The sequence below is a fragment of the Tyto alba genome, unplaced genomic scaffold (genome assembly GCF_018691265.1).
Source record: "Tyto alba isolate M040663 unplaced genomic scaffold, T.alba_DEE_v4.0 Super-Scaffold_2, whole genome shotgun sequence".
Taxonomy (NCBI): domain Eukaryota; kingdom Metazoa; phylum Chordata; class Aves; order Strigiformes; family Tytonidae; genus Tyto; species Tyto alba.
The window spans coordinates 76,941,473-76,965,777 of record NW_024881282.1 but is presented as its reverse complement, the minus strand read 5'-3'; the positions used below and the strand labels follow the sequence as shown (position 1 = coordinate 76,965,777).

Genomic DNA, 24,305 nt, shown 5'->3' with positions numbered 1-24,305 from the left:
TTTGATATCTCCAATACAGAAACATTCTAAACCCAGTAACTGAATGTTATTTATCCATGTGTAAGAGAAACTGCACTCCCTTCAGAATTCAGACTCAGATGTGATGACTTAGTCACTACATTCTCTGCTAGGGTATGTAGCATAAGCTGCAGCCAAGATTTCAGTGCCTGTGAGATATGTTTATCTTGTTTTTACTGGCATAGCTTGTCTACATGCATATTTAAAATATCCTTCAAAGTTAGGTTCTGAATTTGCTCTTAACTTTAAGTCTACCCCTACGTTATTTTGCAAACAGCACTAAAATTATATTTGCAATCAAAGGGAATGGAGATTTGTTTGCTCTCTTCATCTCTGTATCCCTGGTTCAGTGCCTATAAAGAAAATAACAGCAGAGGTTGTGAAGATAAGTAATGTTTGCCAAACATTTAGATACTACAAAGAATTGAATACTGTATGAAGGAAATAACATAATTTTCTAACTTACATGCACAATTTTAATTCTGTGTAAATAAGGCCTGAGGGGACACATAAGCATCGATGAAAATATGAAATACTAAACTGCTACTCATTAAGTGAGCATCATCTGAGTTACAAATGAGCAAAGATCCCATTTACAAAATATGTGATCACAGAAGCATTTATATGCTGTTATAATGCCTGAGAACAAGTAAAAGAATTAACAGTACAGTAATTAATAGTAGTAATGTACAGTCAACATAATTTCCATTTATATTATGTTTGGTGGTATTATTTAGTTATTTTATAACTTTATAGCAATTTACCTTAACTGTATTAGTAAGGCCCTCTTAATATGCATTTTCTTTCACAAAATGTAAATATTCTTTACATAATTAAAGGATAGTCGTCATGCAGCATATAACGGGGTTACTCTCTACAAGTTTTCCATAACTCATATCCTTAGATTCAACTTATAAAAAAGGACTTGCCATTTTGTTTTGATTTACTCCTGTCCTCCCTAGATCCATGACAACATGGCTTCTGTAACTCCTACATGTTCTCCCTGTTGATGCTTTCTTCCTCAAAAAATTCAAATTCACATGGCAGAAAAGGAAAGCATAAACACTTATTTTTTTCAGTCTTTTTTTGAACTTGCTCTCTGTAGTGAGACAACTGAAATAGATTCTTAGCCACACACACAGCACAATGTAGACATGAATACTCTCCTCTGAAAGCAACAGAACTGGTGCTGCATGACTTTCTGTGAGGTACACAAGATGTACAGAATTGGTCACTGTTTTGGCTAAAACCACAGAACTTTACACAGAACATTCATGAAAGGCAAGTCAGAATTATTCCTAAAGAAGCAATTCCTAATGGCCTGACGTGTATGTTGGGTAACAAGATTCAATCCAGATGCAACCCTTGTGGTACAGCAACAACTGACTCATTCTTACAATATACAGCTATAAAATGATGGATGTTGGAGCTTTATAATGGAAAAAATGTAGAAGTCGAAAACTGGGATTAGGTGATGGCATTGCCTGTACCTGCAGCCCTATGATCTGCAACTGCTTATGGGCATGAAATTTATATAATTAAAAAAACATGATTTAAGCATTTCTGTTACATACAGTTAGAAACAATTCAGTTACAGAAAAAAGCGCTCGTTTGGATGTAAATCCTCTCTCTTTCCTAACAAGATGGATGGTTCTTTTTCTACTGCAGAGTTACCAACTAGTGCTTATTTCTTACATTGTTCTGAAACACAGAGCAATAAATCTATGCAATCATGCTGAATTTGTACAATCTCCGTAAGGATTAGCTAAACTTCAAGCAACCTGTGCTGAGGATAAGGAATTTCACAGTTTAACTATATATTTTTAAAACAGTCACCTCCTTTTCTTCATTTTGAATTTTCAAACTAGGTACATTTCATGCCCACTAGATTACATATGGAAGTAAACAGCAAGAAGTTGATCCCTATCCACCCTTTTCATGCCACTTGCGATGACCAAACAGACCTCAGTCATATTTCCTCAGCCAGCCCCTTTCCAGACTGCAGGTTCCTCACTTACTTATCTGTTCCTTTTATGGAGATTGTACCATACCTCTGATCATCCCTATTACTCTCTCTGAATCTCTTCCAGTTTCCAGTGCAACTCTTTACCCATAAAAAGAATTACAGTAACACCGAATAACTGATTTTGCCAAAACAAGACAATGAGTGCTAATAAATCAGAATTTAGTATGTAGTTACTGCTGTGATGATAGTGTAAGTCTAATAAATATTTGGATGGCAAGTCTCATTGCTGGCATTCATTAAAAAAAAGCAAGAGTCAGTAAATAAGAAATATGAAAAGATTAATAAGCATTGTAAAATTAAATTCAAATCCTGTATTAGTATTAGTATTTCTATGATAATTGCTGATTATTCAAGAAATTGCTGATTATTTTTCTCATTGTGTAACTTCATAACATCATCAACGTAAATAATTGCCTCTGTGTGTTGCTTTCATACAAATTAATTAATTTCCTCTCTGATTACTTTATAAAGATTATGGACCCTGGGAAATTTTTAAGTTCATAGGCTAAGTATGAGATAAGAACACTAAACAATACATGTTTTAGCCTAATCTTTTTATTTTAAAAACTATGCCTAGCTTTTTATTTCCCAGATCCAATATTTAAGTTTCAAAACCACTGTATATAATAACAATCAATTTTTAAAAGAAAAACAATGAAACGATGGAAACGATTAAGCTTAGTGAGATTCAATAGATGTCTTGCTGCGAGCATGAGATCTTTAGAATAAGAAGTCAGTATTTCAAACATCTAGCTTAAAATACATGTAGTCCATTTTCTAGCAGATTAGTTTCATCATTCGTTATTTTCGTAGGACATTTTTAAAGATTTTATTCAAATAATGACATGGTGCAATTTGTGCTATTTTTCCCATAAAACAACTAAGACATTTATTCAATATGGAGAAGATGAACATTAATTTCTTATTAAAATATAATTTGTTATCTTTATTTATAGTAATCATACCATTTATGCTGGTAAGAAATATGCCTTTAGAGATATACTGAGACATATTTCTGTGTCACTAAGAGATAATAATGTGTAGCAATATATTAGCAGCACATGAGGAACTAAGTGTAACAGACTGAAAGAAATTCAACCATTCTATTGAGCTAGGCGTGCTAAATCTTCTAAACACGGCATTCAACAAATGACTGTCTAAATAAGCAGAAAGCAAGACCTGAGAGCCCACACTAGCGATGGGAAAAGTATGTTTTAGAAATTGGTGAAGGATTTGTAGATCAAGAAAGAAATAATAGCACCAGCAATTTAGATTGCAATTTGCACAGTATAATTCAGTAGAAATTAAGGCTCCTGTGGAGTGAATCTCAGAGACAAGCAGAATTCAAGATGCATTAAAATTCATGGAAAGAATTAAAAAAAAAAATGGAAAAGAATGAAAGGGGAGAATCATTTGTAAGAGTGAGAGTGTAGAATGATGTAATGAAGAATGAATGAAGATGTACAGAGTAAAAAAATCAGTTTTGGACATGGTTAATTTGAAGCAATAGAGAGGCTTCCAGAAAGCACCAAGAAAAGAGGTGAAGTTTTACCTGAATCCCAGTATCACTGATGTTTTTGCATTCTGATATAAAAAGTTCCTTTATTTTTCCATGGCGGCTAAGGGTTGTCAAGCCCTAAAAAATTCCAGAAAAAATAATCTTAAAAATCAATACCTGCAATTACATGTAATTACATTTAATATGTTAGGATGGCCAATAATACCCAGTGCCTGTATGTTAAAGCTTCTATTTAAGAATTACAGCACCTTTTAAGACATTCTCTTCAGCAGAATGCATGTAGTTTCTCCTCTGATTTTTGCTTGAAGTATGTACAAGGGTTAAGAATTCTTTGCAGAATAATACAACTGAGAAAGCAAAAAATTAGATTTTTCCTACCTGTTCAGAAAGAAAGAAACTGAAGAAAAGTAGCATGCTGTGAAATACTTCCACAGCACACAGACCAGGACTCTCTTAAAGCAAAATACTTTTACAGGTCTCCTCCAAAATTAGGGTTTGAAAGAACTTTTTACGTTTTTTTTTTTTTGTTGGAAGAACAAAATACGTTTTGCTACAACCAAATAATATCTTAAAATTGCTGCCTTTATGATTTGTTTACCAGTAAGGATTTTACAGATACAATTATGATACAAGGCAACATTTGAAATGGTGCAGTCACACTCGGGTGCGTGAACAACCCCCATATTCAAGACAATAGGGAGGTGAAAACTTTGGTAAATTTGTCTTAGAAGTGCAAAGGGATCCAAAGATGCTTTGTGATTTCTATTGCTTGGACACCAGGAAACAGGACCATGTTCTGATCCTAAACTCTCTTATCTGAAGGAGAATTAAATGTTGATTTTGTAAAATATATTTGGATAGTCACAGCAGAGTATCTCTGTGCTTCATATCAATAAAGTAAGGTTTACTGAAAAAACAAGTTATCACTTTATTCCATATGGTTAATAAATTATGTACAATTAGGCAGCAAACAGCACTGCACAGAGAGGAAATATCATCTTGAAAAATAAGCACATATAAATAGTGTCTGGAATCCAGATGTGGACACTGTAATGATAATGCTGGAAGAGTGCGGCTGGAGTTCAAATTTTGTAAATTCCTGAAATCTCACAGGCAGAATAAAAATAAAAAATGGAACAATGAAAGAGATTTCCAATCCTGGCTACTTATGAAAACAATGAAATTTGCATTTTTCTCGGCAGACATAGTTCTGTGGTGACCATTATTTTCAACAGCTTCATGAAAATCTGTAGATTTCAAATTTTTGTTGACCATATCACTCCTATTCAAGACAAAAACAAACAGCTATGTACTTACGCCCCAATGGGTTTATGTCAGAACTTTAATTCCTTATGGCAGAGACTGATAGAGGTAGGTGTGACCTTATGGACATAATTTCTTCTTGCATTTTTTTTTATTTAAAAGTGGCACCACTTTAATGTACTTGGTAATGAAATACTAAAGAATATTGTAAAGATATTTTTGCTACATGACAACTAATGCTGCTATGACTTTAAAGTTAATTTATAATCATTTTATATGACTAGAGTGACACTGAATCACAGAACAACTATTTTTTTCAATGAAAATCAAGGTCTCCTTTGAGGCGCTTCACTAGTAATTCCAGATCTGAGAATGGAAAGAGTGAAGACATGGAAGATAAAGAATGTCATTAAGAACTGTATATTAAATAGAAAAGCTACAGAACTTTTACATTTCAAAAAATAAACCTCTTCAAACAAGCTCTACACAGGAAGAATATATCTAATCTATATGAAATTCTTAACTATTATTTTTGTATCTAACATATATACAAAGGAGTCAATTATCACTAGTTGTATTAGACTTCCTCATTTATTCAGCAATATTCCCTGCTAAATAACATCAGAGATCCCCAGCTAGAATACTGACCTATTTCTAAAGACTTTTATCTTCTATACTAAGCCTCCCGATATTTTTGAAAGATATGGTCAGAGCTATCGTATTATCATTGGAACTCCTGGAAATAGATGCTAGCCAAACAAATACTGTGCAGCTTACAGACTAAGATCACCCACTTTATGTATCTCCAAAAATGTATTTCCCCTTTAACATAAAAAAATCGCCTCGTGTCTTGGGTCAATCTATTGTTGCCATGGAGAAAGGGAAGACTTTATCCTACCTCTCTTGTATAGCATGTATATTACCATTTCTATTTAGAAAACAACTTTAAAATAAACTTCTTATTCCTCTCCAACAGCTGTTTTTTTCAAGCAACTTTCACATTTTTGTTTTGTTTCCTTTACTTTATTACGTGAGGCCTACAAACATTTGCAGAATGTTATTTATTATTACTATTTCACCATAGGTTTTTTAGATGGGAAATTTAGTATCAGCTGTACCAGTTGGTAAGGGTCTTCACTTGCTAGATACAAAAGTCATCTGAGGCCAAGGCATACCAAAGAACAACTCTATTATTTATATTCACAAACTGCAAGTCTCTGCCTTTCAACAGCAGACTGCAACGAATGTACCGTCCCTCACTAACAATAACCATGTGCTATGCTATTTTCAACTTCTTCTGAGATTCCTGCTCACATATCTCTTTGTAACCTTCAAGGTCAGCATCTGTAATGTATCTTTATGTTCCAGAGATATACAGATGTTGCTTCCTGTTCATACCCCAAACCAAACAGATTGACCTCAAAGTGACTCCAATCTTGGAAGACGGCTCTTAAGAGGCATCTCCCACCTTCCATTTCGGAGCCATTTAATATTAAGTGACTCTTCTTATCCTCTAAAATGCTCAGATTACTGCACAGATTAGCCACAGTCAGGCACCAGTTCCACGGATCAAACACTATAAGAGAAGAATGTAATTCCTACCATGCTAATAACAATGCATATGTAGCAGAACAAAGTTCAGTTTCAGATAGCAAAAACCTCCTGGAAAATGGGTAAACTCTTAAGAAAATGTAGATATACTATTTCCAATACCTGAACTAATATACAGGTGGGTTGGACCTGTTTACAGGAACTGTAGAGACATTTTTCTATTGCAGTGCAGAATCCCCCTCTATGACTTTGTGTATAACGCATACCATAAAATTAAATTTCTATACCTAACACCATTTGCAGTTAGACCAGGTCATAACTGATGAAATACAGCTGCCAACATTTCTTGACACTAAGTCCAGTACCTTTAATTCCTACTGATTTGCATCAGGACTCAAGGTGTTAGCACATCTGGCATCTATTGTAATGGCTCTGCGTTAGTACTTCTTATTTCTATGTAGAATTAAGTTGCTAACTCTCCAAGTCAAGTTCTCCCTTTCTCTATTCTCCCAAGCAAACTGGAGTGCTAACACCTCAGTTTGGAGCCCACTTTAATATATTTTAACATTTCCTTTTCCCTGCCTCGGGAATCCGTGGGATTTGTTACATCCTTTCCTTTGAAAATCAAATGCAAATAATTCATTTTCAGTCTGTTGCTGGTTATATTTATTAGACCTGATAATAAGTCTCTCACTCAGTCCCACTAGCCTAATCTTCTAACTGACCAAAATGTGGAGCTGGGCTATGGATTCAAGTCACCATAGATTCAGAATCTCACTAAGAGTGCAAAGAAATTACTCTAGATAACTGTGGAAAGCCAAAATGAGAGTTTGGGGTTCCTTCCCCCCTCCCCCCATTTAGAAACTTATTATTAAAATATTCCTAAATATTTATGTTGCAGCCTGGCTTTCAAGACCAGCCAGGATCTGAAGATCATTAAGTACAAACGCATAGGAAAAGAAAGTTGAGCTAACTGTGTATCCATATAACCACTACTCCAGAGATCCCAATGATTACAAATTATCCTCAGCTTCAAAGAGCACAGCACACAAAAATTCTGTTCCTGATCAGCTGACTTGATGCCACAGATAATTCTTGAGGAGGCATTTCAGCTAGAAGAGAGAATGGGGCCTCAGATTATTGCGAGGGAGAGTTTCATGCGTGACAGTCATTGAAGAAGAAAATGCAGAAGCAAAGAATATTTCTCTGTATACTTCATATTTCCTTTTTATCTTTGATTTCAGAGGTATATCAAGGTTCTTCTAATTTTTAAAGTATTTTACCTATTTTTTGTTTTAGGCTATTTTTCTCTCTTTCATTATTACACTGAATATAATTCATCACTAATATTATTGAACTTCCCTGAATCTATGCCAGGGCATATACTGGTTTTGTCGCTGGATGCTCTCTATATGTATCTCAGGAGTCAACTAAGTTACTTTAACAATTCATTTTATTATTATTTGCTATGTTTTTTCTGACTGTCTAAATCCTGCTTGACTTACGACACTTTCTTCAAATGTCCTGAACTTCTATACTTAATGGCTTTTTTATGTCCCAAGATGATGGGTGATCCAGGCCATATGCATTAGCAGCTTGTGTTGGAACGAGCAAAGCTAGGCAGCTGCATGCTTTCAGACTCTCAGGCTTGGAGCAAAGCTGCCGAAGCTGTATTCTATAGACGTCAGAAAAAGTTCAAGACATTTTAACAAAAATATGGAGAGCATAAGAATAAAGCTTATAAATAAAATTGCTTCTCGAACTCATGGAAGCATTTCTACTGAGTCACTGGGACTGCTTTTATAAGAAAGATTAATAGGGTTTAGCCCTAAATGCCAGTGTTTTCAGCTCCATAATAGAAGCTTAAACACCTTGCAGGTATTGTAAATGTCTTTATAGCGATATCTAAAATGAGGTGTGATTACAGTATTATCTATGAATTCGTGAAAATATTCACAATACTCACAATTTAAAACCTGGAAACCTATGGTCCCTATTTCAGGGAGTTTAGGACAGCAATTGATGAGGGAAAACAATGAAGGATAGGAGGCTAGCAAGAAAAAAAGGAGTTTTCTCAAAGAATTTAAAGATAGTTTTTTCAAAAACTCAACATTTTTTGCACTGTCATTGCATCTTTAAAAAAAAATGCTGTCGCTAATCTGCAAATCTTTCAATTTCTAAGTCTCTTTTAAGTTGTTGATAACTCTACGAAACCAATTTGTAGTACCTAGCAGTGACAAGAAAAGAACAAATGTCTTTCCCAACAGTAAAAAAGGTTATTGAGACTTAAAAACCTGCGATAATTTATTTTTAAAAATTCAATTTTTAATAAAGAAGGAAATATTTTCTGAAATGCAAAAGGATGAATGCTAAAATAACTGAGTGAATAAATATTTTAAAGGTAATTGTGTTTTATTTTATGTTATGTATTTTATATAAATAAGAGCAATATAGTCAAAGCCCTAACGAGAAAAGTGCAGTAACTTCTTTAATATGCCTCCAGTCTCTCATATTAATAAAGTCAATATCCTCTTCATGGTTCTGTCAATGAATCATCTTCAATTTTTATTTAGCAAGACATGTAAACGTACACAGAACCTTAAACATGTGATGAATTATGTGCTCTATTCTAGGTTCTGTTTACAAATTTGTCTAGGCATTTTCTCTCAATGTAAAAAGCATAACTTTCTATACAGTAACAAAATTTGAATACATGTAATGGTTATTTGTATTCAATCCCCAGTCTTTCTGTTGACAAGCAGACTCAGGACAAGGATAATAAACTTCTCCAAATATGAGAGATGAGTGCTATATTTCTTATTAGCCATTGCATATTTTAATTACTGTGAGTCTACAGGGTACTGTAAATATTTTTAGTTTATTAACAAGATCTCATCAGGAAAGTTCTAAGAGTCAATGTATTTATTCCAAATGCAACATATTCCCTGAATGAAAGACAGATTGCAACAGGAACATTTCACTTATTTGGCACCAGAGAAACTACAGAGGGAGGCACCAACAGTGGAAAAAACCTTCCATTTTGATTAACATTTAAATTAGTCATATCTGAGGCACAAATCTGCAAGAAGATCTGACTCTACTGTATTTTCTCTCCTCTATCCTTTCCTTAGGTATATGTCATCCTTACTTCAGTAAATTCTGCTCTGCTTTGATGGGCAGAATGGTTCTGCCATTATTTAAAAAACTAGAAAGGAAAATTCTCCTGTGAAGTGCAAATCTATGTTGCACATTCTACATGTTTCACACTAAATTGCAAGACAACAAAAGCAACAGAGATCTACTGCACAGACTGCAGGAATTACAATTTCTCTTTATCAGCACAGCATAATAGTGTTGATTACTGCACATAAAACATTGTGCTCTCTGCTACATTCTTAAAGCAATTTGGCAACAGTACTTAGTCTAAATTGAAAGATGTCTTAATACAACTTCATCTATATGCTAATAAAATGCATAATATAAAGTCAATGCATACAAATAGGAGCTTGTTGCAAAGCAGACTGCTAGATTTCTTTTATCAAATCATGTTTGAAGATTAGAAAATGTATTTTTTATACATGCACGAATGTCACATACAGAAAACACAATGAACAGCAAAAACCGTAAGTTTTGTAGCTAGTGCAAGCAATCGGGTCAGAAATTACAAAAATGATAAATGGTCAATTTCCAGGTCAATTTGTCTGTCTGGTGGGAGGGAGGCAACTGAAAGCCTTAGAAATGCAGAGTAAGCAGAAGAGCTTGGCATATTGCCAAGGTCAAGGGTTGTGCTGTATGAAAGCTGGAGTAAGAAGCAACACAACATTTTAAAGGACTAGCTGTGGCAGGCAAGGAGAAAGAAAGCACTTATGTTGAAACACTGTGGGACTGTAATTTAAGACATTATAAATTTCATTCAGATATAATTTTATGATATTTTATATGATAACATTAAATGAAGTCTTCTTGGATTTTCCAACACTCTTTATTTAGCTTAATTTTGTTTTCAGGCGTCCGTAAAAGATACAGGCATTTTATTTAGTTTTTTAAACTTTTTAATTACTTTTGCACAAACTCTGTGTTAGACCCAAATAATAAAGTTCTTGGTCAAAATTCTGTTGGAACAGTGACTAGTCTCTATGGCAAGTTTTCTTCACAAAGTTTCTCCTAGGTTTCTGTGTTCAGTGAAAAGAGTTTGCCCAAAAAGTAAAAGAAATAGCAGAACTGGCTCTGAACTCTGTGCGCAAGGCAGGACCTGCCAAGAGTATCTAATGTGGGGAGGCCTGCGATGTTTAACCTGGCTTCCAAATTTACTATTTTGCTTTCCAGACTCTTAGCAATTTGACACATTGAAGATACCTTGTTAGTAATTCTTTCACTAGCAATTATTTTCTAGACCACAGTGTAGAGCAGTGACTCTGCTAAAGCTAACATTCAGGATTTTTCACCATAAAATCTAGTTCAGGAAAAACACAATTTTTAGAAATTTAAATTGCAAAAAATGACTTTTTTTTTTTCCTTCCAGTTTTCCTCAGGTTTAATCATCCTGGAGCAAAAAATTTCTGTTTGACAAACATTTTTCTCTGATCAGTTTCACATCAGCTGAACTTTCTCTTTTTGATGACTTCTCTTTTTCAAATGTGAGAATTGTTCAACGTAAGAATTGCCTTCCCTTGAATACTGCCTATCCATGTGCTAATATTTATTATATACATTTCTAAAATATGTTCTCATGATACTGCAACTTTGCTGTTTCATATCCATGCCAGTTTTTAAATGAGTGGATTTTTATGGTATTTTTTCAGAAAACCTAGATAAACAATAAACACATTCTTCATTCTTTAATCATGTATATATACCATATCTGAGATGCTGGTTCCAGAGAGATCAATAGATATCAACGATGACATATTTCCCAAAGCTTCAATTCCAGCATCAGTCACTTTTTCACAGTGACACAGACTTAGGTAGGTCAATTCATGACATCTAAATAAAAATAAACAAAAACCCAACAGGAATGTCATCTTTCCACTTTTGTTACAGAAATGTAGTATAGCAAGTACATTTTTGTAATAAGGTTGCTAAGTTTTTTTCAGGGGACCTATGAAAATAAGCACTCTAGACCCATGGAATTATACTAGACTTTTGATACCTAGATTACATAGGCATTTCCAAGGATTATGCTCATAATGCATAAATATTGCAAATATTTCAAACCATGAGCAGCAATAAAATTAAATCAAAATATGGAAATCAAGGAGCTGTATTACCAATAAAAGTATTTTTTAAATTTGTTTGATGCTTAACTGGTCCCCATTTCCAAATCCCTTATATCTTGCACAGGGACTTCAAAGCTCACTGCGGTGGCAGAATTCAGGACCCCATGGCTGCACCCACACCCAGCTACAGCTGCACAAACAATGATACACAGCAAATGAAGACATTGATAGCTTCTGCAAATCAGCACTCACTGACCATACATGGGAGACTGAATTTTACTGTGTAAGTAAGCACTGTAAACTATATATATGTTCCCATAACCAAATGAGAAGACCTGAGAAATGTGACTCCTCAAACAGTGCACTTACACTCAGCGATGCTCAGCTATTCCAGTACTGCTGAGGAACTGGAATTGACAAAGTTTAGCAATAGAGTGCTTTTTGCTTGGGCAAACATCAGTATTTACTGAGTTTACAAAAATGTGACTTATACATACAAAACTTTTAATGCAGTTTTGTCACTGACAACAATCATTTAAGCAGTTTTTTTCCCCCTTAAATTAAGACTCCTCAGGTTTTGATATTTATATTTATTAATTCCTCTTCATATAATGATAATTTTTTAAGAGATTCACAATGCCAAAAGGGACTAGTCATTTATCTAGTACAATTTTCTGTACATAATTGGTTGTATAATCTTACCCATTTGTTAACATATCAAGAACATTAACATTATAAGTATGTTGAAAGTCTAACCGCACTAGAAAAATACTGTACTGGCCTATGGTACCTTTGTGCTATTTCTGTGACAGAAGCATCAGTGACACGGATACAATTAGCCAAATTCAGCTCTCTCAGCTTAGTTCCTGAAGAACCCTGTACAAATGGCTTTACACCTCCATCACTGATTCTAAAAGAGAAATGTAGGCAATATTTATAATATGTATTTTTCCTACTCTGTACAAATCAATATACAATTTGCATTCAGCAGCCTACACTGTAGATAAGCAGAAATTAATAATGGTATTTTTAAAATAGCATTTTAAAACCAAAAAGGAGTCAGAATAATTAATGGCTTGATTAGAAAGATGCTGCTCTTTGGAACTGCTGAAAACCAGAACTTTCTGAAAAAAAGCCTCTGTTGGAGATTATGGGAACTTCCATTAGTTCCAACACTTAGATATGACAGCAGTCTAAAAGACAGAGCTCGGAAAACATTTGTAGAAAGTATCAGAACCTGTTTAAACATTTCTGAGTAATATTTGTATTAATAGCTTCATTAATTTAAGGATCTGAAATAATTTAAAGGGAAAGTTATCTTATAGACAGAAGCAAAAGTCATAGGTAGTACATGTATGTAGTAGCTGTTCTGTACATCTGCATGGAGAGTTAACCTGAGTTCTTACTTGGAATGTTTCATATATTTTCATTGAATATCTCACATACAACTAACTTATACACAATGGCTATAAAAATTAAGTAGCTAGAAAATCTTTCAGCCAAGTTGAGAGGGTTGGAGAGCTGACTACAACTTGGGTGTTTCAATACAGTTCATATCTCTGGTATGTTTAACATTACTGTACACTTAGCTTTTAAATTCTTTCCCAGTATTTCTTCTGTGTTCCCTGACAAATAAAAAATTAAACCCAGAATTCTGTAGGACAGAATCATATTTTGACTTGCACAGTTTGTTGCAGCACAAAGAGGCACTGCAAATCCCAAAGTCCCAGAAACACATGGGTAAGAATATCTTTACTAATAAAACGATAACCTGAACAGAGCCTCATTGTGTAACCACAAGCTACAGATGAAGCTATAATTCATAAAGTGTTAAAGTAATCACTCTGCAACAATTCAACCACTGTGGTAGTTTTGGTGTTATTTCACAGTGCAGTTGTTTTTCATTCAAGATATATACATTTTAAAGGAATACTTTTGGAATAATTAACTTGCATAAAGTCTGTAAGGCATGCAGAGTCTGGCAATAGAGTCAACTGAATTTTAAAAAAGAAAAAAGATATTCTGTAACCACATTGGGTTTGAAGGCTGAAATATCCACATCATAATTTTTGAAATAACTGTGCTCTGAATACACATGCTAAATTTCTCTAGTCAGCTGATTAACTGTATAAGAGCACAGGCCACACACTGCTTTATCATACATTAAGAAAACATACTTAAACTGGGAAAATGTGCCAAGAGTATGTGCCACCACATTGCCTGTGTTCATTTTCAGACACCTTTTTACTCACCTCTTTATTATTTCTTAATTCTAATGATCATGATCGGTTAATTTTCTTTCTTAGCTTTTCACATGTAGTCAAATATTTCCTGCCATTTAAGAATTCTGAATTGTTAGATTTGCTCTTTCTGTCCCTTTCATTTCTCAAAAAAATTTTCCATATGACTTAAGGTAGAAAAAATTAGATAAAATGCTAATGAAAAAAAGGAAACTGTTAAGAGCACTAAGATGGCTAAGCATTTCAAAATATGTTCTTAAGTTTCTACCACCAGCGTGGTGCTTCCCTTTATTTCTATGAGAAATTTCTAAATATTCTAAATCTTAATATGAATTTCTATAGTAACACACTGTCCAAATAAGAGAAACATAGTAGTAATGATCTCCCTGTTGTAGTTTCACATCTCTCGAAACTCTTTACCAAGTTTAGATATGTTGCAATCCATAACTTTGTTAATGCTGAAATGTTCGTAAGTGTCTGCAAAAGCAATAATATAATAGTTTTACATTAGCTATACAACTGCTTAAAAAGTTTTGTTAAGGTAATTCAGCAATTATTCAGCAGTAGAGACAGTAGACACGTGCAAACACACTCACAGCCCAAGATTTGGCTAACAGACTGGAAAATCCAGCTTTCTAAATGTTAAACCAGAAAATGCAGGCAGCTGTCCCATCTGCACCGCTGAACTACAACATGATGTCATGGTATTACTCCAGAACTTCTCAGCTCATCTACACGCAATGTTTTCAGATTTTTATACAGCATTAACAGGCACAAAAATTACTCTAGTTACACATTTAAAGCAGAATCCCTAAAACTTCACATGACATCAGAAATTTTAAGATAAGCAGCAATTCTAGCTTCTTTGTATTATTTTATAGGTCTGCTGATTTTGAAATGTTTGGAGGTTTTGCCTACCCTGTTCCCTCGCACCCTTGACTCCATCACTGTGCCATAAAACAGGGAACAAATGTGCAGCTTTGATAGATCTTTCATTTGTCTTTGTTTCTACTGATACATGACACACTTGAAATGGAAAATAGTCTTCACATAAAATATATCCTATTTATATCTTAGTATTAAATAGTTATAAAGTATTATTTTTAAATTCACAAAATTAAACAATATCAAAATTTTAATAGAGTTGTGGCACTTGAATTGTCTTTGGTTATCATTTTCATCTCCTTCACAGCCACATTCCAGCACTAAAATATACCATGGCTCTTAAGTAATATTACATGTACAGTTGATTTTTTTTGCTTGAACTGGAGTAATAATGAATGGATTTTTCAAAACATGATACAGAAAAAAACAAACAAACAAACAAACTAGTTGTATAGAATATTTTTTAAAATATTTAGATACATGTATTAACATTCTAATAATTTATTTTTAAAATTAAAGATGTGCTAACAGGACTTACTACGAGTATAATTAATAGAATTCCTTTGCAGTGGTTTACAGAAATATGGATGTGATATAGTACCTTATGCAGTCTGATATATTCAGTACAAGAATATACTTCAATGGTGAAATCATCTCAAGACCAGCATCTGTAATCTTCTGGCAATCAGCCATATGAATGTGCCTGATGTATGGGCAGCACTTACTCATCAATTTGAAACTTAAGTCAGTAATTTGGCTACTCCCTGTTGAAATATATGAAGACATGAGTTATACATCTGACATAGACTAAAGGCCTGATCTAAATACCCACTGAAATCAGCTGAAAGATTTATTTGAAATTATCTGGAAGAATTTTAAAAATACATAATCCTAATAACTTTGTGAATTATTATACTAACCTTCAATGCTGACCTTGACAAGCTTACATTCAGCAAGAGCTTTAAAAGTTGCATCAGAAAGATGTGGAGAGTCAAGAAAGACGACAGACATTATCTGTTGACATTTTTCAACCAAAGCCTTCAAAGAGAAAAAGGTGAAATAAAATATTCATATACCTATGCTGTCACATAACAAACTATCAGCAAATATTCTGAATATAATACCAAATGTTACAAATTCAAACAAATACTTACAATCCATCTTAACAGTAACTTCTAGCCAGTGAGTGGTATATAAACTACTGAAATTCTCCATATATTTATTATGTTTAGGAACAAAAGGAAAAGAAGTAAGTAACTGGAGACACGAAGTATGGCAGACACCCGAGACAGTGATCTAGTTAACAATCACTTTTGCAGAAGCCTGAAAATTCTTTTTTGATGGGTAAAATCAGTAGCAGAATGCTGTTCCCATACATTATATCTGCTTTAACACTGAAAAAAATAAAAACCTCTCATTTATAAACTGGAAAACCATAATTCAGCCATACAATCAGCAAAAGAAGACAACTGAGATTTTCTGAAAGTGATGGCAAGTGAGCTAGATTTATAAACATAGTTAGATAATAGTTTTTAAAAATGTTTTCAGGGAGAAATTTTCCCTGTAAATTGTATCTGCATAACTTTCTTTAAAGTCCGTTGAGAGGATAACCCAGTTCCAACATCAGAAAGTTTCTCAAAGTACAGATTTATTGTCAATTTCTTACTTGAATACATCTGTCTGTAAGAGTTGGCATTTTGTTTATTAGCAAATCTTGAATCCCACTGCAGCCATTGGCAATATTTCTGAAGCCATCAACTGAAATCTAAGTAAGAAATAAAATATTTATGTCTTAGCAAGCCTAACAAAAACAATACAGGAAAGGCTTGAGATCTTTTCAATACTTAAAATTGTAGGTACATCAATGCTCACTGAAATAAGAAATGCATTAATCCCACTAAAAGAAAAACAGACCCATGACGTATACACATTATTCTGAAATTTTAACAACATAATCCAAATCCAGGATGTGTTCCAAAAATGTGTCTACTAAGCAAACTAAAGTAAGGCACAACAATTTCTACAGTCAACACCATTTATGGGAGTAGCAATGAACGGCACTGCCACATCTTTCTACCTTTGTTTTCCCAACTTTATGAGGTATTCACACATGGCAGATGCTCACATCTAGATTGAAGCAAGGCCTGAATGTGGTTAACTATCTTCATTAATTTTTCCAGATCCACAGTAAAATGTGTGTTAAATTCAGATGGGATACAAAGAAATCCCTATACAATCACAGTAACATGGTGCTCCTTTACAGAATCCTTCATATAGGACCACATCATCAACTCTGCGTACTCTAACAGAACAATATTCAGCAAAACTCTGAATGGACAGATGGATCTGTCAATTCAGTTTATTCCCTATATCACTCCAGGGAGTGACTGCAGGGATGCAGTTCTTCAACCGCCCAAATTCAATAGATGTCAATTCACTCTTGGGCATACAAAGTAGTTCCTTTGGCATACAAATCCTGTGTAAAGCACAGGACAGTTTCCTTTTAGCCCCGTGTTCTACAGACAACATGGATATGAACCATTCCCCCCGTGAAATAATTCCCCCTGACATCTGCATGTAGAGATCTCACTATTTCCCAGGGTTTTTAAGTTGCATAATATAATAATTGGGCAGCGTAGACTACAGCCGTGCTCTGCACCAGGAGTTCATTTGCAAAATATCCACAAAAAAAGCAGTCTGGCATGTTCTCCTGGGTACCAAATAAGGCCTGTGGAGACACAAATCCAAAGGAGGAAATTTCAAAGATAAAGTATACTAGGAGAGATTCTTGCTGTACCCCACCTCTCCAGCTGCTGAAGAAGCCTGATTTGCTTTGTTACATTGCTTATGGGGAGTGGCAGTGTAAAACACAGGCTTTGCTTAGATGTATATGTTGTCTGACAGCAGACACCGTTAGCAGACAGGATAGTCACAGAAAAGCAAGCCAGAAGCTAACAACAGCTAATCACCCATCACATGTCAGTATGTTAGCAGAAGATGCCTTCAGTTCTTGCACTTGCAGCCTCCAGGCTTTGTAGCACATCTGACTGCTCCCCAAAACTACTTATCAGTGGAAACAAGGGCCAAGCCTGTTTTCTTTCCACTCTAGTATTGAGTGAGGAGGTTAACACACTGCGTTTCTGGCTCTTCTTCTTTTTGCAAACTGAATGTTTGGGTTCTTTTCGAGTGGGAGATTTTTTTTTTAATGAACCGAGTATCTGACTTCAAGTTATAATCAAGGCAGACTGTCTTTTCTCTTCTGGCATAATGCCCCATCTTTTAACTTATGGTCAGGTTGGCTTGCTCTTTATTTTCAGGCTGAAGTGACCTTTTAAACAGATTCTTTATAAATTGTTTTAAATATTTTGATGTTAAATGTCTTGTCTCTCCCTTGTAAGGGATTGTGACACTCTGCACTTTGTTCCCTTGTGCAGGGGGTGTCAGCACTAGAGGGGAACTGGCTACATGTCTGTTAAATGTATTCTTAGGCTTAAAGTGTTTGTGCAGGTCTCATGTCCAGACAGACAGAAAATGGTGTGGCTCATGACACGCACCGGCACTGTTAGCACTATGGATGCTAACAGTCTGATGTGTTTTAAGCTCAGGGCAAGTGTAGTGTGAATGTTTTTCATACAGTGGGTCTGTAACAGCCTGCAAAATGACAGAGTGAAAGTCCTACCATTAAAATAACTACAGGAAATATTTTACAGGTAATGCATGATGATATAAATCCCATCATCTACCCTCTGTCAGCTGCCTGTGTTCAAGATCAGGTCTGATATGGTGCAGCTGTGTAACCCTGAATTAAGCTCCTCTGAAAACAGCTCTATTGTAATAAAGACCTGAAGAAGGCAAAAGAGTAAAATCTTGGAGACAGGAGGGAAAGCTGCAGGAAAGGATTATACAAAACATAACCATCTTGCAACTACAAGCTGGTCAAAGCGTGCAGAACTTGTTGGTGCACTCTCACGCCCCCTCCAACTGAGACATGTCTGCTGGACAAAAGGACACCATGACTTCAGGAACGTGGTTGTTGAATCAGTGAGGATCTGCAGATAGTACTGCAGATCTTACCTATCAGCATGGATAGGTTGGGTTTGCCCACCCTAAATCACTGTGAAACAACCAGTACTAGTCCTCTTTTCAACTGGTAGTGAACACCAGAAGGTAAAATGTTGGCATGGAAAGATGGGTGCTAGTTCTCAGGATAGAATATGAATTTCAGTTGTCCAAATTCTGCAGTTTTGTAGTCGCTACTGCTATATGTAATCTCATCTCCAGCTTCCTCAGCCCAAACCCTCCAGTCTGTATGAAAAGGATTAGTTTAAGTTGTGAACATCATGCAAGCAGCTGCCTGAGGGAGGTATTGGGAAATTTCCATTCTCTGCTGGTCAAGAAGTGCAAATTGCTTTAACATGGCATGAACAATCCATTCAAGTAAGAGTTTACCTAACCCTGTAACAGGCCTCCTCATCGTTGGCTCTCAAGCAGCACAGCAACAGAAGACAACACATTTCTACAGCACGCACCAAGCAGTTTAATACGTTGAAGTGAAACAAGTCACCCCCTAGAAATTTCAGTTTGAGAGATGAATTTCTGGTAATTGAGTCTTGCTCTTAGTCCATATACTACAATGAACAAACCATTCCCAATAGAAGAGACGGTATGTTTCATCATACAGTTTGTTGTAATACGTGGTAATAACACTGTCCATTATAACCTGAGTGTGAAGCCTTTTCAAAAGAATATTGAGGTTTTTGCATTTCTAAAAAATCAGCCACAGTTTGTTAAGCTGTTTGAGTATGCTTTAGCTGTTATGACAGTAGGATTTCCCCTTGTAACTGTTGAACAGATTTGCTATAATGAGAATAACTCTGCCTCCAAGGAACAGTCACTCAAAAGCTGAGATAGTGCAGAACATGCCATATTCAGCTGTGCTTATTGTTGAAACTGAGGACATTTTTGTAAGATTCAGTTCAAATGCATGCATCAATTGTAACCAACTATAACTCACTCCTATGACTGCTAACTAAAGGAAGGCATGAGGCTTAGTGGGGCCTGCTGCCAGCTGTTCCTGGGTTTGTTTTTTTCACCATGAACACATTGTTAACAGCTGAGTACCTCCCTAGGCTGGTGATCACAGTTAGATAGAGAGTAGGAATACCAGCTCTCTCATGTTTAGGTACCTAAAATTCAGATGCAAATACAGGTAAATGATGGATCTTAGTTACATTACATGTTGCTTTGGCTAAGATTTTAAAAATATGACTGAAAAAACCTAAATGCAGACTCAGGAGCCTAGTGTTAATACCCTGACTTTGCAAATGTTATCCATTTAACTGAGTAGTAAGATAAATATTTGAGAGCTTTACAGGTTGTTCAGATAATTATAGAAGAGGAATCACAGTTGAGAGGACTTTAAAATCGGCGAAATGGGTAAGAAAAATGCTAAGTCAAGAAAGTGCCAATAATATTGATGGTGACTTAAAAAATAGACTCCAAATGCTAAAGCCTTTGCTTACTCCACTGATATTAGGAATATAACTGAGGTGTCTATGTTAGACAATTATGAAACCTGGAATCTTTATACAGCAAAGAGCAAGAAAGATCCCAAGACAGGTCAGACCTGAAAAAAGTCTGAATCACCTCTGTAGACCTCTCTTCCTCTCTATTTGCTATATAGATAAATTAAGGTAATTTTCTAGGCACCACTTTAGGTTACACAGCTAAAATTAAGTGACATTCCTATTCTCAAAAGGATAGATAGTAGGTAGCAGGTAATCAGATCAAACTCAATAATGCTGAGGGACAGAAGAAGCTTATCTGTTTCTGGAATTCAGTACTGATTGCATAATGTTAACTGCAACCTCAAGGACTTTTGGTCTGTTTGTTCGGAAAAACTGTTTGCTTAACATAGCTATTTGATACTAAAAATAGCAGCAATTTAGTGTTTTCCTCCGTGCAAGCCAAAAATAATTATACTTAAGCAGCTAATAATACCCCTGCACAGATTGCTTCAAATTTTTTTTCACTTGAACTGCTTTTTTAACTTAAAGCTGGACAATGGATCTCAGGCATCAGGTTGAGAAAGTTCCAGTGTGAAACATGCATTCAGAAAAGATTCAATTTAAATTAGTCTACATCTAGATGATGCTGCAATATCATATGAGTTTGTCTTATTTTCCTTTATTCCTAGAACAATAAAATCTTAAATTTTTTTTCCAAAGCCCCTATAAGTTATCTATGAAACTTCAGGCTCTCTTGAAGATAAGGTGTAATAAGAAATTTTGTGCACATTTTATTAAAACAGTTGTTTTCTTAACTCACGTGGAAATTCAATGTTTAATAGATTGCCTCAAGAGCAAACAGCTTGACCCGACAATTAATGTTAGGATACTTATGGAATTTAATACTGCATTCTCTGCTCCAGATCCGTAAAATCCCACTTAAACCACCTTCTTCAAACCAATTGTGAGGATTTTTTGAAGGTTATTATGAGTCTTAGATCCTATAAAATTCTGTAAAACAGACTTTTCCTGCATAACTCAGCAATATAATTTTATAAATGTATTCTTTTTCTTGCATGTACAGGATCAGAAGTTAATGCAATGATTGTACATAAAATATAATTCCTTGGCTGTGAGTAGTTTTCAGTCTAATGTATTAGTGACTGATTTGAGGTTTTTTCTTAACTCTATTCTAGTATACTGTGATCTGAAATGAAAGTACATCAAAACATGAAGCAAACCACAACTAAAGATTTGTCCCCACATATTGAGAAAATAGATGTAGTGAAATTATTAAATGCTTGTAAGAATGTAAATATTAATTTAATCTAATCTTTTTACAGTTTCTTAATTTCAAAGAATAGGAACACAAAGAATTTTTATTCAGGTTTTGGCTTATTTGCTACACATCTAGTACTGCTTTAAAATTTCTTCTCTCTCCCCCTGAACCAACCATATTTGTGGAATCCACCCTGCAAAGCAGAACACGGTCTCAGCACAGAAGGGATTTTGAAGCAATACTATTCTATGATTCTAGTATTGTCAATGCACTGTGAGTGCAAAAACTCAAAAATCAGTGTTCAGGACTGAGTAAGTACTCCTGTGGTGCACAAAGGGCTATCTTTTTTTTTATTCTGTATTTGTCAAGAATGATAAAACAAATTGTGACATCCTTTCAGATGTTTGGCACATTACATTGATGGCTTGCCTCCATATGTTATTTTTCTTTTAATTTTCCACTCTTCAAAAAAAGCTTATATTAACATACTCCCAAATGAACATATTTCTAAAAATATAGAATGGTTCTTGTGTAAGTTATAATAAAGTATTCTTCAGTTATATAAGTTTCTACTCAGGACATGTAAACAATCAGTCCTCTTCTTCAGTAAATAAAGAACGTGGCTCAGATTTTCTGCCCAAGTGATGGCCCCTTTTTGCTGCTTGGTATGTCTGAAGAAGCCAGAATTTGACAGTAGCTGCCAAAATGAGTTCTCCCAATGCAGCTAGAACAGGAGGAACTCAAATGGTGAAAACCAGTGAAGCCTACTCATTTGCCAATAGCTTTTCTGACATCCCCACAAACAGCAGGATGTCAAGAAATGAAAGGGTCAAATTTATTTTTCCCAGCAGCTTGTGATCTCTTATCCAGCTGTTGTAAAATACAACAATTGGTAAACCACTCTAACACAGTTTGGGCCAGAATAGTTCCAGTCTGAAAAGCAGCCATAGATGTTTGCATCAAAAAAAAAAGTCAATTTTTTAAAAAATCTTCATGTTTCTAATTTAACTGAAAATATCTTTCATCAAACTGTTCTAGTTGTATAATCTCAATCTAAAATGTTGGTAAATGACATGCAATTGCTTTATGCCCTTCCATCATTTCAGTTTTGTGTCTAATAGCAGAAAATTTTCCACCTATATTGTTCAGCTTCAGAAACAGAACAAAGAAATCTTACACTTTCTAGGTAATTCTCCAAGAATATCAATGGTGTAATAAGACACCTTTTGAGCAGGACACAAGAGAATCTCTATATTTTTATGAAAATGTCTTGAAACTCATCAATGAAAATATTTACCACCTGTGTCATAACAACACAACCTTCATTACTGAGATTTTATGCAAAAAAACCCATACCTACAATTCATACAGTATTACTACCATGTATTCATATAATAGTCAAAGGAAAGACTGCCTTGTTTTATGACAATGGACTAGAAAATGTGTGTTTAATTCCCAATTTTCTGCCTAACCATGTTTTAACAATCTCTTTAAATGCACTGGTCCTCAAGCTGCCACTTGCAATATCATTAGCATTTTACAGATGGGCTTTCTAAATAGACATTCAAATCCTACAGTAGTAATGGCAATGTAAGAACTCGTATAAAAAGAACGGTAATGCTAAAATGAAGGAAAACCAGGAAACATAAAAAAGAGAAAAAAAAATCCTGTAGAATATATATTCTGCTCTATAGAACACTTTTTATCATAACTTAAATGTTTATACTATAGCTTCACTACATTTCTCTAACTAATTCTGAAACATTAGCCTTGCAGAAGTTCCCTTTGGTTTAGTTCATCCAATGAGGGGGGAAAAAAAGAATTTTATCTTACTAAAATGCTTTTGCAACAGTGGTGAAATTTGATGCTTTTTTTTGGTTTAACTGTTCACTTAAGCACTCAGTCATAATCATTAAGCACTGTTCCAGAATCGTGGGGAAACCCAAGATGGAGGAAGCTGTGGAATTCCTTTCAGAGCTCTCAAATACAGTGGTGAGCAAACCCACCTTCATCTGGAAAGGGGAGGCTTGTGGTTTTCCCAGTTCAGTGATGATCACTTTTCTCTGACTACTATTAGATCATGTTTTCTAGAGGCAGATCCTTAGAGCTCATGATTACACTTCTGAACAACCAGTAATGTTGCTTTTGGAAAAAAATAACCAATTGCTGGCATTTTGAAAAAGTAACTCAGAGGTAGGTAGTTCTTAACTTTCCTCTAACCTCAGCCCTCATTTCAAATTTCACACTGTCATCACACAATAGTCTCAGCATGAATCTCGGGAACAAGAAACAGACACTCACAGTACCCAGCAGTCAGAACAAGACTGTTGCTCTATCTGCCTTCATCCTTGGTTCTGAAAAGGTTTTGTTAGATGAAAAGTTAAACCGTTATATTTTTCAAACTCCATCTCCATCATTTCACATGTATTTTGTAATTTGGAGAATCTCCTCAGTGTATAATGAAATATATATGGCAATCTTTATTACAACATTGGTAGCCTTTTATTGCCTTACAGTTTGGCACTTCATATTGCTTTTGAAGTATGTTTCAAGATACAGTATATATTTGAAAGTTTCTAAAATAGTACCAGATTCTAAAACCCTGGTTTTCTTTAGAAGTTTAGTAGGACACTAAAATAATCCTAAACATTTACTATTTTTAGATTGCAGATATAAATACTACTTCAATTTATATATTAAACCATTATAAAATAGTAACAGAAGTTCACTTTTTAATTAATCTCCTCCTCAGGAAATTAAGCATAAATTTGTATTTTTCCAGTGTAGAGTGGCTCTTATTT

At 34.7% G+C, this 24,305-nt stretch overlaps 1 protein-coding gene across 8 annotated transcripts in view; it reads right to left on the bottom strand.

Moving 5' to 3' along the window:
• FBXL13 (F-box and leucine rich repeat protein 13) overlaps nucleotides 1–24,305 on the bottom strand; it is a 94,088-nt gene that overhangs the window by 16,380 nt on the left and 53,403 nt on the right. For 7 of the 8 annotated variants that reach the window (XM_042792862.1, XM_032996303.2, XM_032996307.2 and 4 more), the window contains 6 exons: nucleotides 16,385–16,483; nucleotides 15,639–15,756; nucleotides 15,320–15,482; nucleotides 12,384–12,503; nucleotides 11,234–11,360; nucleotides 3,597–3,680 (listed from right to left, as the gene is read on the bottom strand). In XM_042792862.1, coding sequence (XP_042648796.1) covers nucleotides 3,597–3,680; nucleotides 11,234–11,360; nucleotides 12,384–12,503; nucleotides 15,320–15,482; nucleotides 15,639–15,756; nucleotides 16,385–16,483 — 711 coding nt within the window. The remainder of the gene's footprint in view (nucleotides 1–3,596; nucleotides 3,681–11,233; nucleotides 11,361–12,383; nucleotides 12,504–15,319; nucleotides 15,483–15,638; nucleotides 15,757–16,384; nucleotides 16,484–24,305) is intronic. The other variant, XM_032996306.2, reaches the window with a different exon arrangement.